Here is a 14563-nt window from a genome sequence, read left to right on the forward strand (position 1 = left end):
GAGCTTTTATTCTTTATTTTGAAAGAAAAATCTTATTACTTAGCCATGTTTTGTTTTTAAATAAATTACAATTATTGAAATAGGCTTATAAAATATAACTCATATAGTTTATAGAATATATCCCCCCAAAAAACCCTACTAAGAATTTAAGCACTATGTAGTCATCAAAAATTATAAAGACCAATAATATGAAGACATTTTTAATAAATATTACATTAAGTATTATATATTGCAGCAGGTCTCAGTGTATGATCCTGGGGACAGCAGCATCAGCATCAGCATCACCTGGGAACTTGTTAGCAGTGCACATTCCTGCTGCCAACCCATATGTGGGAAATTAACAGCTCTGGGGGTAGGCCCAGCCATCTGTGTTCTAAGATCCTGGTGGTTCTGATGCTCACTCAAGTTTGAGAACTACTAACTAGTAGAGCTCAATTTTCATCCTGTCTCAGCACACCTGAAGATTCTGACATACTCTTGCATCTCCAGTGACTCAGTGTGGCAAGGAATCTCCACCAGGGTTGGGGTTAGGGGAGGTGGTTCCTTGCCTGGTAGGAATTATTAGAATCCACCAGGCACAGTGGTGTGCACCTGTAGTTCCAGCATTTAGGAGGCTCATGCAGAAGGATCCTTTGAGCCCTGGAGTTAGAGACCAAGCCTGAACAACATAGTGAAACCTTGTTTCAATAAACAAAACAAAGAATTATTGAAATTTAAAAATGCATGCATGTACAACATGGAAGGAAAGATATGACAAATGTTTATCTCTGGAAGTTAGGATTATGGATGGTATGTATAATCTGGGAAAAATGTTTTTAAAAACAAATACATGAAACACTGATTTATATACATTTTAAAGATAAGTCAAACAGCATAAAGCAAAACACTGATTTTCATCTATTTCCTTGAAGGTGGAACGAGGAAGCCCCAAGAGCTGTTTCTTGTTTTTGGGAACCGTGCTTTGTGAAGTCAATTGGGTTAGTGTGCTTGCTGATGCCTGGAACCCCAACCCCCAGCCTGAAACCCGGAGCATGATTGTCTGCCTCCTTTTCATGATGATTTTACTGGCAAAGGAAGTTCAACTTATAGAACAGACAGTAAGTTTGGGGGGCTTGTGATCACATGAAGCTCTGTAGCTCCTCAGTTTCTACTGGGTCGTGGCTTTTCGGTTGTTTCCTTAGTGCCTCCCTCTGTCAGCATGAATACGTGCGTGGCATATGAGCTGTGCCTTTAATGAGATACTTGCTTTTCTTGGATCATCCATTGCCTAAGTCATGGAGAGAACCTCACTAAGTTAGAACACATCAATTTATTTTATTTTATATCTACTTCCTAGTTTGTGCTCTGTGCTTCAGTGTTGGCGTGTGCCACCAGAGCAGAGTTCCTTTGAAAATTGGTTCCGAATAGTTTTTTAGATCTTAATATTAGTGGGTTTTTGCCATGACTTTGGTTATTGCCATTACTAATGCTCCTAATGAGTAGATTCTTACTTGATATCTGAGATTCTGTGCTTTGATAGAACACCTTAGTAGCTTTCTTATGGAGTAGTTAGAATGACATATTTCTCAGAAGATGGGACTCTGGAACTAAAGCCATCTGTTCCATTTTTAGGATTCGCCTTTACTTAGTCTCCTTGGACAGACAAGCTCACTCTCGTGGCACCTTGTGGACATTGTGTCGTACCAGAGCGTGCTAAGTTATTTCAGCAGTCACTACCCACCGACCATCATCCTGGCAAAGGAATCTTCTGCTGAATTGATTGTGAAGCTTCTGAAAGTGTCTGCAGGACTTTCCATTCCTACTGACAGCCAGAAACATCTTGTAAGTTGAGAGGGTGCTTTAAAAGGCAGGCAAGGTCTTCAGGACTGGAAGTAGCATAAGTACCACTGAGGACAGTCTCAGACGTGCTGACTGCTCAGCAGAGAAGGTTGGGGGAGTGTCATTGTGTATTCATATTGGTCCCTTGCTTGGATCCTTTGGTTTGGGTTTCTCTCTTTTGCAAAGTCTTGACCTATTATCAGTGACACATGTTTACCAGAGGTCAGAAGGATTGAGAGCTGGCAGTGGGCCACTGGTTTCATTTTATGAATGTCATCAGTGGCAGGAACGGTGACGAGTATGAGCTTGAGGTCTGACAGACTCAGGACCACCTCACAAAGTATTATGAGGACTGAATTAGATAGTGAGCATGAAAGTTTTTGGAAAGATCCTGGCAGGTAATCCGTGTGTAGTTAATATGACGAATGTAGTGGAGAAGGAGGGGTGTTGTGTGGAATTGGGAGAAGGTAGGTTCTAATCTAGTTACCGCAGGTTTGCATAGCCCCAAACATGGGACCCTGGGATGCCTGGATGAGGTCCTCGCGTGGCTTCTTGATCTGTCCTCTCCACTCCTTGCCCAAGTGTTCAGAGCAGTGCTATGCTCCCGGGGAATCCTCAGTCCACACTCCTTGCTTGGATTCATTTGAGTGATCCTTTTCTTGTTTGTCAGGATGTGGTTCCAAAATGCCAAGCTTTCACTCATCAGATGGTTCAATTCCTCAGCACCCTGGAACAAACTGGAAAAGTCACCTTTGCTGTCCTAGAACAGGAAATGTCTAAGCTCTTGGATGATATCATTGTCTTTAACCCGCCTGGTAAGTGACCAGTGGGAAGCCACATATTCACATAATCTATGAATTGCTGTCACAGTAAGGCATTGTGGGGTGAGGAAAACGGGCAGGACCCTGCCATTCCCATTTCCAGAGAGACAGTGGTCAAAGAGCTGCTTAGTCAGCCCTGGAGAGAGGCGGAATGTTAAGAACTTGAGGAGGAGCTGGCCCTGGCGATGCTGGTGTGAGGTAAAGTGGACTGGGGGACAAGCTGGACACTCTGGATTTAGTTATTAGAAGGTAGCAGGAAGCCTGCCAGCGAGCAGCATGCCTAGGGGTTTGACTGGGAAGTAGGAGAGCACTTCAGAATCACCTGTAGAATTGTCAAGATACTTTACATGGAGAATTTCTGTTCTTCATGTTTGGTAGACTGGACGACATCCTGGCTGCCTCTCCTTCTGGGAAATCTCAGAGGCCAGAAATGAAGTAAAAGGGGGAACAAACCCTTAAAGGTAGATGAAACAAGATGGCTGTCACCTGAGCCTTCTCAGAGAATAGCAGGGGTGATAAAGCACAGGGCCTGCCCAAGTTGGCAGCCTAAAAGGAGATCCCATGTGTAAGCCACAGAGTGACATCTTTCCTGCACAGATGAGCCAGAGATGCACATGCTCCTGTGAAAGGAGAGAAAAGACAATTACCTGTTCTGGCCTTGGTATGTGGCAGGGAAAGAGGTCCATTTTGAATATTGGTTAAGGACAAATTTTCTTTTATGTGTCCTCCTGTGGTGCTTAAAATCAAACCCAGGGTCTTATGCATACTAGGCAAGTGCTCTACCATAGATCCACATTCCCAGTCCCTCACATGGTTTTGAAATATGAATTCATACTGGTTAAATTGTCCCCCTGTACCCGCTACAAAAAAAGAAAAAGAAAAGTCAGTAGGTACTGGAGAAACTGTGCCACAGTTGGTCATATGTGAGTTGGCCTTGAGGTTTGAACAATAGCTGCCCGGGGAAGGGAGCTGGAAAAGTGTTTTAGGAAAATTTTAATCAGAAGAGTAACAGGATCAGATCTGGTTTTCAGGGAAATGTTTATTGCCCCGGTTGATGATGAACAGGAAGGGGAGAGGCTAGGATCTGTTATGAGGCTTATTGTAGTAATTTGTTACTATGAGTCATAATTAAAAGATAAATTAAAATTGCTTTTTAGTTGAAATTGAGACAAAGACTTAGTCACTAAGAATATTTATACCCATAGAAATATATGAAGAAAAATTCCCAGGCACATTGCTGTTTTTCTTTCTCTCAAGAGTTTTTAAGTTCTTGATTGATAAGAAGTAGATCTTACAGTTGGTAGGGTCTGTTTTACAGTGTATAAGTAGTTTGTTTTGTTGGGTGTGATGAATAAGATCTTCTAACTTTTTACCAGTCCCATGGATGCAAATACTGAATCCTGTGGCAACAAAGCCTTAAGAAAGTTTTGTTTTCTTTTTTTAAAGTACCCAACTCAAAGACAGCTAGAAGCCATTGGTAAAAATCGTGCTTTTTAAAACTCCCAGTGACATGTATTTCTCATGCTTGAGGGTGAAGGATGCTGCCCCAGTGACCTCCCTTCATGCTTGTGAAATAGAATTTGCTCTTTTTCTGGCAGTTTTCTTTGAAAAACGTGTTTATTTTATAGTCTGTTCACTTTTCTTATTTAAAAAACAAAGAAATAGGGCATGGTAACATGTTCTTATAGGCCCAGGAGTTTGAGGCCAGCCTGAGCAACATAGATCTCTTTCTTTAAAAAAAAAAAGGCGGGGGGAGGGGAGTAAAGGGGCGGGGGAGAAGAAATAGAAGAGCTGCTGTTAGGAATCTTTTCCATACTTTTATATTTGCTTTTAAGCTATAATAATCTTTATTCTATGTAAATCACTCTAGACTATTGATAGCTTGGCAATGGCTGTGTTGGGAGTTGGACTCGGGGGTGGAGGGTACTCTTACTAATTAGCTTATCATATCTACCCAAAGCGCAGCTAAGATTGTAGCACTGTTGTTTTCATGATCACATTCTTGTCCCTATGCCAGCGGCCTGAGAGCATGTCTGTGTTCCCCTTCAGACATGGACAGCCAGACCCGCCACATGGCCCTCAGCAGCCTCTTTATGGAAGTCCTGATGATGATGAACAATGCAACTATTCCAACGGCAGAGTTCCTCCGGGGCAGTATCCGGACCTGGATTGGCCAAAAAGTGCATGGGCTGGTGGTGCTGCCCCTGTTAACAGCAGCCTGCCAGAGCTTGGCATCCGTCCGCCACATGGCAGAGACTACAGAAGCCTGCATCTCCGCCTACTTTAAGGAAGGTTAGGGGACACGTCTTCTGTTGGTCTTTCAGGAAAGATTAAAGCTCTGTCACCAGGAAATATATTTCTAGATTCTACCATTCTAATTTCTGCTTTGTAAATGAATGTTCTGACATATCTGTATTGCTGTATATCTATATATCTATATTAATATATATTTTTTTCATAAAGATCTGCAGTTAGCATATGAATCACTCATCCATATCTGTTGGTGCCATCACCTATTTCAAGGGACAAAAGCTCTAACTTGTTTTACATTGGTTTTAGAGTGTATCATAAGCAAAGTCATGGTCCTCAAAACGAATATTGTACTCCAAAGTCTATATAATAATGATCACTCTGTTTATTTTCCCCTTTTTTGGGTCAGTTTTGATAAAAGGAGTTTTTATAGAAATGTTTTTTGTTTGTTTGTTTCTGGTCATGCTTTTTAAACTCTTTTGTGAAGAAATCACTCTCTCCTGTCCTTCCTTGCCTTCTTATTCCCTGCCTCTAAACTTTCAGACTCTGGATGAAGAATTGCTCAGAACAGCCCATCTCAACTCTGATATCCAAATATACATGATACTAGACAGTGGAAGAGAAAGAAGGATATCAGAGCAAGGTTCCAGAAGTGCCCATAACCTGCCATATGTCTTATCCCAACAACCCACAACATTCCATGTCCACCAGTGGAAGTGATATGCACACCACTATGCACCCTGCCCTCACTCTCTGCAGAGCTGAGAATCATTAGGATTAATACTTCTGTTTGAAATTTATTTGTATTATTAAAAAATCAACGTGTGGAGTTATGGCCTGAGCTTTGTGTGTATGTGGTTCTTGGGATCAAACCCAGGGCCTCACACATACTAGGCAGGCACTCTACCACTGAGCCATACTCAGCGCACATTTCACTTCTGTGGCTTATAGAGCCAACATAAGAGATGTTACCTTGGCATGAAGCTTAAAGTGAAAAGATTTGTTGCAGTTGTTAAGTAATTAGACTCTTTTTTATGTCTTGATGTCTTCTCTCTTTTTTTTTTTCCTTAGGCTCCCTCAATCAAAATTTAGGATGGGGTCCCATTCTGGTGTCCCTTCAAGTTCCTGAGCTCACTATAGAAGAATTTCTGCAGGAATGCCTGGCCCTTGGCAGTTATCTGACCCTTTATGTCTACCTGCTCCAGTGTTTGAATAGTGAGCAGACTCTAAGGAATGAAATGAAGGTGCTGCTCATCCTCAGCAAGTGGTTGGAACAGGTGTATCCAAGGTGTGTTGGCTTCTGGCTGCTTTATAAAACTGGTAAGGTACTTGGTTAACTTAGAATTTAAGGATTTAGATAAGAAATTATTTAAGAAGATAGAATTAAGAAAAAACAAACAAGGCTATAAGGTACCATGACACTTGTTTGGAAAAGATTCTTTTCTTGATGGCTTAATTTTCTGAGCAAGTTTTTAATTTCCTAAAATAAGCATTTTAAGCATCAGATTGCAGCTTTCCTATGAAAATCCCTACATCCCAGGGTTGTGAACATTAAGTGAAAGCATGAAACCCAGACACAGTGTCTAGCACAGAGTAAGTAGTCACTAAACTGTAGCATTAACATTTGTTAACACCAATTAGCTTAGGGTTTTAAGGTACTAAATGTCTCCTTTACTTAAAAGTCAAATGTGGACATTCAGTGAAATGGAGTGGGGAAAAAAAAAAAAATCTCACTTCTAATTTTACTCTCTCTGGCACCTTCCCCAGCTCTGCACAGGAAGAGGCAAAGCTATTTCTATGGTGGCACCAAGTCCTGCAGCTGTCCCTGATTCAGACTGAGCAGAACGACTCAGTCCTCACGGAATCTGTTGTCCGAATTCTGCTCATGCTTCAGAGCAGGCAAAACCTCCTGGCTGAGGAGAGGCTCAGCTCTGGGATTTTGGGGGCGATTGGATTGGGCCGGAAGTCTCCCTTGTCCAACAGGTGAGGATGCACCTACCACTGCTTTCTTGGAAGGCCTCAGATATCGGCACCTATTTCAGGGTGGGACTCTGGAGTAGGGTTTTTGATGTAGGAGTTACGTTTTCCAGAAAGACAAAGGGGAGAAAACACAATAACCCAAACCTTTATTATATCTTGGTATTCTAAAAAGCATATTTATTTTTTCTTGTTTGCAACAGTTTGAAGTTCAGTCAGTGTATTTTAGTGTTATCTCTTCTGTGTTGACTTTGTAATCTGATTACACTACTGATTTCTTTTTGGTTTGGAGCCATTGATGGTATGCGAGGTTGGTCATTTCTTAAAGCATGCTGGTACACACCTGTAATTCCAGGGACTCTGGAGGGTAGGCAGAAGGATTGCAAGTTCAAGGCCAGCCTCAGCAAGTAAGCAAGGCTCTAATCAACTTAGCTGTACTGACCTGTCTGAAAATAACAAATAAAAAGGGCTGGGATATAGCTCAGTGGCCAAATTCCCCTGGGTTCAATCCCCAGTACCAAAAAGAAAAGAAGGACCATTTTGTGAAAATGGAATTTTATAATATGTGGCCTCTGGTGTCTGACTTCTTTCACTTAGCATAACATTCTCAAGGTTCAGCTGTGTTGTTCATGTGTCAATTCTTCATTCCTTTATATAGCTGTATAATGTTCTATCTTATGGATCTACTACATTTTGTTTATCCATTTATCAGCTGATAGGTAATTGAACTGTTTCAATCTTTTTGGCTTTTGTGGATAATGTTATTATGAATAGTCATGTACAGATTTTTCTTAGCACATCTGTATTCAGTTCTTTTGGATATATACCTAAGAGTGGAATTGCTGGGTCATATGGAGAGTGTATGTTTTACTTATTAAGTAAGTGCCAAAATGGTTTCCATAGTTCCTGCATCGTTTACATTCCCACCAGCAATATATGAGTGTTCCATTATTCCACATCTTTGCCAATACTTTCATTCTTGGATCTGAATTATGGGCACATTTTTATAATGAAGATTTTCCTAAATAGGCTTATTACACAGTAGATCTGGAAATATGTTTATCATCTTGTGTTTTAGTAGAAAATATGGTATTTATTTTTAAATGCTCACTCTAATGGTCACTTACATGTTTTTGTCTTTCCCTATCACTTCAGGTTCCGAGTGGCTGCCCGAGGCATGGCTGCCTTCCTTTCAATTCAGGTTCCTTCAGAAGATCAGATCCGATTGAAGCCTGGCTCTGAACTACATTTGACCCCAAAAGCTCAGCAGGTCAGTACAGCTAGCCTGGCTCCAGGCTGCTCCCTCTCCACTCTGCAGGATGTCTGTGCATGGTAAGAGCTGAGCCCCCTTAGCCGCTCTTCTTATGCAGCTTGATCATGTCTAAGCCAGCTGCATGCCATGTGAGATATTAAATACAAGGATCAGATGGAATAGTTGGCAGGTTCTTCACAGGGATCCCAGTTCATAAAATACCGAATACTTGTCACTCACTGCTGGAGAGCTGCTGTTGGAATGAATCCCTAGTGTTTTGCATGAAGCAGCACAGTGGGGCAGCTGAGTTCTCTGAGGGTGGGAAGTGCATTTCAATGAGGTGCATTTCAGGGTGTGTTTGAGTCTTCACCTTTCCTGTGGCCCCAAGATCTGGGGCATTGGGATGCTGCTTTAACTTCCTGAGAGTCACCTGGGCTCCCTTTGCTTGCCTTCCAGTAGACTCAAAGCAATGTCTTTCTGCATGTTCCTTACATACTTGCCATCAAGATTTTCAGACTTGAAAAATGTCGTCTTTTTATAAAAGGATTAATTTTAGGCAGCCTGTCATATTGTACCATTTTGGGGGTTAGATGTAAAAAAGGGTAGGGAGTGGGGAGAGAGAATGATTCCTGCCCCCCCACCCCCCCGATTCCCGTCCAACGCTTAAACTGTTCACACAGCTCATACCTTGGTACCAAAATCCCTAGTTTATTTTAAACACTAAGACTTTACAGCTAACCTGGTGATTGATTTCTCAGCTTCTCGGTCACTTATCCTCAAAAAGAAAATCTTCTCCCTTCATGTTTTCTGGACCAACCAAATGATTCTTAATTGATACTCTTTAGTGTCACAGTTCCCACACATAGGAGTAGGTGGAATTGGAGGACTTCACATGGGGGTGGGCGTGCCCCAGTGGGGAGAGGATACTTTCAGAACCCTGGGGTGGGGGGCCCAGCTTGTCAGCTGGAAAATAAAACTCCCCACGCTCAGGAACTACTATTCTGAAATTTTATTTTTTCCATATACAGTCTCTTTCCCTTTCTCCTAGGAAGGAAGGAAAAATTAAAATTATGGAATAGAAGAATGTTTTCCTTATTTCTTCCTTTGAAAACAGATGTGGGGACATTTTCCTCCCTCAGTTTTGGGTCATTTGTCAGATGGAATAGGGGGAAACTTGACCTGTGCATTATGCCTGTTCACCAATTTAATGACCTTATCTTTTACCCTCAGCAGCATGTAGCAGCTGGTTTCCTTAGAATTTCATTCAATTAGATAGTTGAATATGTCATTTTGTAACCTAAGAACAGACCCAGCAGCAAGTTACACAGGTGTCACATTAGCAAGGTGCATCTATGGGTTCTGGTTGGCTTCTACGAAGAGAGGGGCAGCTGATCTGGTGGGGACAACCCCACAGGTGGGACTGGGGAGAACGAGGACAGGGCCTACTCTGGAAATGGGTGTGGCAGGTGAGGAATCCATTGGTAAGACCGGGCCGGCTGCTGCAGTGGTTCCCGGCGAGGCAGGGTTGAGAAATAACAGCACAAAATAGGGGATAAGCTTGGGTTGTGGCCACCTCTGGCTGTGTTAGTCAGCGCCTGCCTTCTGGACTCCTCATTCTGGTTCTGTGGGCTTCCCTCCCTCAAGGCTCACAGTGAGACCAGATACTGACGGTAGTGCTGTACCTGTCACAGTCAGGTGGTGTGCATCTGTGGGGTTAACCCTCTGTCTTTCATGTCTTTTAGGCTCTGACTGCTCTTGAATCCATGACACTGAGTAAGCAGTATGTTGAATACCAGGATCAGATTTTGCAAGCTGCCCAGTTTATAAAGCATCCTGGCCATTGCCTCCAAGATGGGAAAAGCTTCCTGGCTCTTCTCGTTAACTGTCTCTACCCAGAAGTGCATTATCTGGACAACATACGGTAGTAACCACGAGGCTCGTGACAAACTCCATCACTGTTTATGTTTACATTTAACTTTGCTGTTGCACAAATAACTTTGCTTACTTTCATTGCAGAGTTCAGTTTAGCCACGGGATGGGTGACTGGAGATGCAATTGGGAGGCATTAAGTGATTCCGTGTGTCCATGTGTGTGTGTGTGTGTTTTACTCTCTGGGGACTTTTTAGTGTTTATGTTCATCCACAACTGAAACTTACTAAGTTCCACTTGGGTATAGAGCCACTCACAGTTGCCAACTGTCCTCATCTCATAAGACCCGCAGAGGGAATTTTCATGATATGTCTCCAGCTCTGACTCCCCTGTTTTATTTAAACGTCAAGATTCCTGTGCCAGATCTGACTGCTTTGAGAGTCATATATAACCCTCACTTTGAACCCCATTTGTGTGCTTTTAGTGTGAAAAAAATCAACCTTGAGAATTTCTGTATTTCTCAAATGTGGGGAAATACATAGCCTAAAGGTATTATGTTATTTCTCTCAGAAGGGAGATAAAAATGCTGAATTAAAGTGAGTCATGTGAAAAACTTGACACTATAGTGGACAGCAGAGATTGTGACGTGTCTGCTTCCCTCTGACTGTGTATCCTTATGGAAGAGCCTCTGTCTGAATCAACGTGTCAGGCTGGTGCTCTGTGATGAGTGTGCTGGGCACACTCGTGTTTTATTTGGTTCACATGGCAGGGGCTGCAGAGTGCGAGCCCAGAGTCGCTCCATGCCCTTGGGTCCCCTCATTCACCCCACTCCCTCGACATTGAAGTTTGAAATTCTTGATGGACACCAAGATTGCTATCTAAAGGCCCCACTGTTGAGCAGGGGACTGGGGACTCACTTCTCCAAACCCTGCTTGCTTCTTCCCTCCATATTTAAACTCAGATAAAGCTGGTGGACCTGCTGAAACACTTGCCCATGGAAACTGGGCCAGGTCAGGAGAATTTCTAAAATCTGTCTTTTTTTTTTTTTTTTCTTTGAGTCGCCTTGTGCCTTCGGCCGCCCTTGACAGTTATTCATTACCAAAGCCTGTCTACAACGTTGCCTCATTGGTGCCTTCTTCTTGCTCATGTTATTTCCCCCAGGAATTAGTCTGAAAATATTTGTCAACATAACTCTTGGCTCAAAATGGATTTTGTTGCCCAGCTTTCATAATGTGTATTTGTAGGTTTTGTGCAGCCCTACAAAAATACCCCCAAATGCCTAAACATTCACCAAAAGCTCTCAGTAGAGAGAGAGGGATATAGTTAGCAGATGTAGAACTCCTACCATATCCCACATATCCCCCGCATCTGGGAGTTTGTAGGAACTTTTCTTTTTCGTTGGACAGAAAATTCCACCTCACAGACATGCCTTGGCACTCTGATAAAGAAAATCTCTGTTCAGCGTTCGAGTTTCGTAGGCCACAGAGAGTCATCTCACAGTGACATGTCTCAGCTTTCCTTGTTTTTGCTTCTCTCTGCTTTCAAAACAGTCATCTTCTTATTCTACGTATGTGAAAATTTTAGAAGCTGCAGACAGTTAAATTGGCCGATTTGGCAACAGTGATTTTATGACAGGAAATAATTTGTGTGCTGTTTTCTTTGAGGAGAATGAAATTATTGATATCCTCAAATGTGAAGTTTTTGAGTGACAGTATGCACATTCTAAAGAAAATTATGATCAAACTGTTAATTTTTGAAAGTTTATAATATTTATACCATATTTAGTCTGTAAAGATTTTAAAAAATAAAGTCAGCCTTTGGTTGTAACTTCTACGAATCTGAATTTCAGGGCTTCTTCACTAACAGAGTATATCAGAGACTGAAGTTGATGTAGATTTTTATAACTGATGTCATCTTATTTACCTGACCTTGTAACTTGAGTTGCAAAGATGGTCAGTAAAACTGCTTGCACTTCTTCATGCTTCCTGTCAGAAGGTTTGCTTATCTCATAGGTATTTAAAGAACATGGCAGTGCTGCTGTCATCTCTGAGGAAGGAAGGCTCTACCTAGGCCACCCTGCCTTCTGCTTGCAGGTAACAAGCCTTTGCTTGAAAAGATAGCCAGCCTTCACAGAGCACAGGGCCACAGTCTGAGAGACAGTGGCAGGTGCTGCATGTCAGCACTGGCACTGGGCAAGACCAAGGCCCGCTTGTGGGCTGAGCAGTGTGGAAGGTACACACCCTGGATTTCTCCGCACAGTGGCTGGCCATGGCATCTGGCTCAGATAAGGACGTCTGATGCTTTTTGGGAGCAGGAAGGAGGAGACAGTGTTCTGCTCCCAATGAAAAGTGCTGCTCCCATCCTTAGCCGCCCTGCAGTAGAGGTCAGAGAGACAGTTCTGTTCCCCCCATCTCCTGGCTCTACTGACTAGAACAGGTGAAGGGCAGAGAGCTGGGAGCCATGGGCCATGGAGGCAGGAAGGTGCTGCTGGATGTGTCTGCACAGTGTGACACTGGCAGGTGGAGCTTGGTCCCACTGTTTCAAAGGTCCTGCACACTCGCCCTCAGCTCTGACGTGTGGCCGTTTCTTGATCAGTTTCTTGGCTTAGTCTGTGAATGCCTCTGCCTCCCCAGGGTTAAGCCTGAGTCTCTGAGACTGGAGGGAATTAGTGTAGAGAATGCAAACTTATCTAACCTCCTCCAGTCAAGTGACAGTCTTGTTACTCCTGAGTAGTCACGAAAACCAGTGTGCCCATATTGTATAAGTTAATCATGTCTGTGCCTTTGTGTTTGAATGAAAGGTGGTAACACCATTTTTGTGTGGGGGGTTTTTGTTCCTAAAATTAGTTGTTTCTTCTGGAGCTGGAAGTAAATGTCTAGAATAATCAACATTTAAAAGTCAGTAGGAGCATTCACATACCGGGTGCCCACCACTCGCTCACTCAGTGGGATACTCAGCCTCCCCCACCTGGCCATTGGCCACAGGCCAGCCCTTGTAGGGCCATGCAGGCTGCTGCTGGCGGGTCACATGTGGTTCTGCTCTGTCTGACAGCGAGGTGTCTCCTGGAAAGGTTGCCGGTTGGCTGTGGACCTACCTGGCGCAGTCCAGGCTGGCTCCATCTCTTGCTCCCCTCTCAGCACACATTTCCCTTCCCGTCACACCTCTGACACCATGTGGCCCCATCTCTTAGTCCTTTCCAGACTAAATGCCCCACAATCCTTAGTTTTCTACCATGATGTCCAGAGGGCTGCCCCGGGGCACAGTATGGGACTAGGTGAGGCACCTAGAGCACAGTTGAGGAGGTTGGTAATCAACAGTGCCAGGAGAGGGCGCTCCTTCGCCTTCTCTGCCTTGGTGCCTCCCTCTCCTCATCCTGGCCCCTGCCCTGGCATGTCATGCTTGAGGTCAAGCAGTGCAGTTCACTCCTCTGGACACTTGGGCAGTATTGGCTCTAGCTGTGATGTATGGTTGGCACATTAAACACATTAAACTCGTGGCGAGTTCAAACTCTATACCTCGGTTTAATATGAGTTGCTGCTGAAGACTGGTCTCATTGCATGGGTGTGAGGCACGTCTCACAAACAAGGTGCTCCACGCTTAGTCCTTTACTGCTGTCTGCCCTCCATGTTGGAAGCGTGTCCTTTTCAAAAGAAACGTCCCCCTACCCTGATCTTCCATTTGCATCTGGGTCGTGCTGGGTAAAACTCTTGACATAAGTCAGGCCCTAAGACTGACTTTGTTTCTCCACCATGATACTCGTATTCTGGAGCATCCTGTGACCTGTGCAGCTGTCTCTGAAGTTCCCTTCACTTTGGATAGCTTCCTGATTTCTGATGAGAAAAACTTGAAAAAAATTACTGATCCTATTTTGGGATAATGAACTTGCTAAGGAATGTTGTTGATTATAACTTGTTTTTAAATGTACCAATGTGATCTCTCACTGAGCACTGAGAGTTAGAATTTATTTTTCTTTCTATGGTTGAAAATCACTAAAGTTGGAGACAAATACTTCAGTGTATTCAACTTTTTCTTCCCACATGTCTAAAGTGGCCTTTAAAAACCTCTACTTTATTTTGATCATTAAATGTGCAATATTCACTTCTTATGTGTTGTTCAATGTTTTACATGCTTCTACAGAAGATGAGTTTTTATATCATGGTGAGAAACAAGAATAAATAAGAATTGATTAAGGAAAATTCTGCAAATAAACTACATTCAGAGTCAATTTACCTATGGTGGGCCTGTCTCATTGTTTTTGGCAAGATTGTTGGCAGGTCGTCTTTTTATACATACATCACATGAAGAAAAATTTTAAATTAGTTTGTAATGGCTTTTAGATCTTTACTCTGTGGTGTTTACTTCAGTGGTGAAGCCTCTAATTTCAAAAAGAATTGGCGTGAACCAGAGACTGTCAGAGAGATCAGGAGACCCCTCACAGTCTGTAATGTGGCCTAACCTCTGTAGGAGGTGGGGCTTAAGAGCTGCACTGAGGCTCCCCCTGCCTGAGTGGTGAGCTGGTGTGAGGGAGGGAGCTGCCAGAAGGCCTAGCTGCCAGCAGAGGGCAGCGCCCCAGGGG

General features: G+C 43.2%; 1 protein-coding gene across 1 annotated transcript in view; it reads left to right on the plus strand.

The window, feature by feature from the left end:
- The window catches only part of Epg5 (ectopic P-granules 5 autophagy tethering factor), a 97759-nt gene extending 83543 nt beyond the window's left edge, over nucleotides 1-14216 (plus strand). The window contains exons 37-44 of the mRNA XM_027935642.2: nucleotides 912-1097; nucleotides 1612-1821; nucleotides 2489-2633; nucleotides 4689-4931; nucleotides 5961-6177; nucleotides 6657-6872; nucleotides 8022-8136; nucleotides 9861-14216. Coding sequence (XP_027791443.2) covers nucleotides 912-1097; nucleotides 1612-1821; nucleotides 2489-2633; nucleotides 4689-4931; nucleotides 5961-6177; nucleotides 6657-6872; nucleotides 8022-8136; nucleotides 9861-10043 — 1515 coding nt within the window. The 3' untranslated portion in view covers nucleotides 10044-14216. The remainder of the gene's footprint in view (nucleotides 1-911; nucleotides 1098-1611; nucleotides 1822-2488; nucleotides 2634-4688; nucleotides 4932-5960; nucleotides 6178-6656; nucleotides 6873-8021; nucleotides 8137-9860) is intronic.
- The last annotated feature ends 347 nt before the right edge of the window (nucleotides 14217-14563 follow it).

This window comes from Marmota flaviventris, chromosome 16 (genome assembly GCF_047511675.1).
Source record: "Marmota flaviventris isolate mMarFla1 chromosome 16, mMarFla1.hap1, whole genome shotgun sequence".
Taxonomy (NCBI): domain Eukaryota; kingdom Metazoa; phylum Chordata; class Mammalia; order Rodentia; family Sciuridae; genus Marmota; species Marmota flaviventris.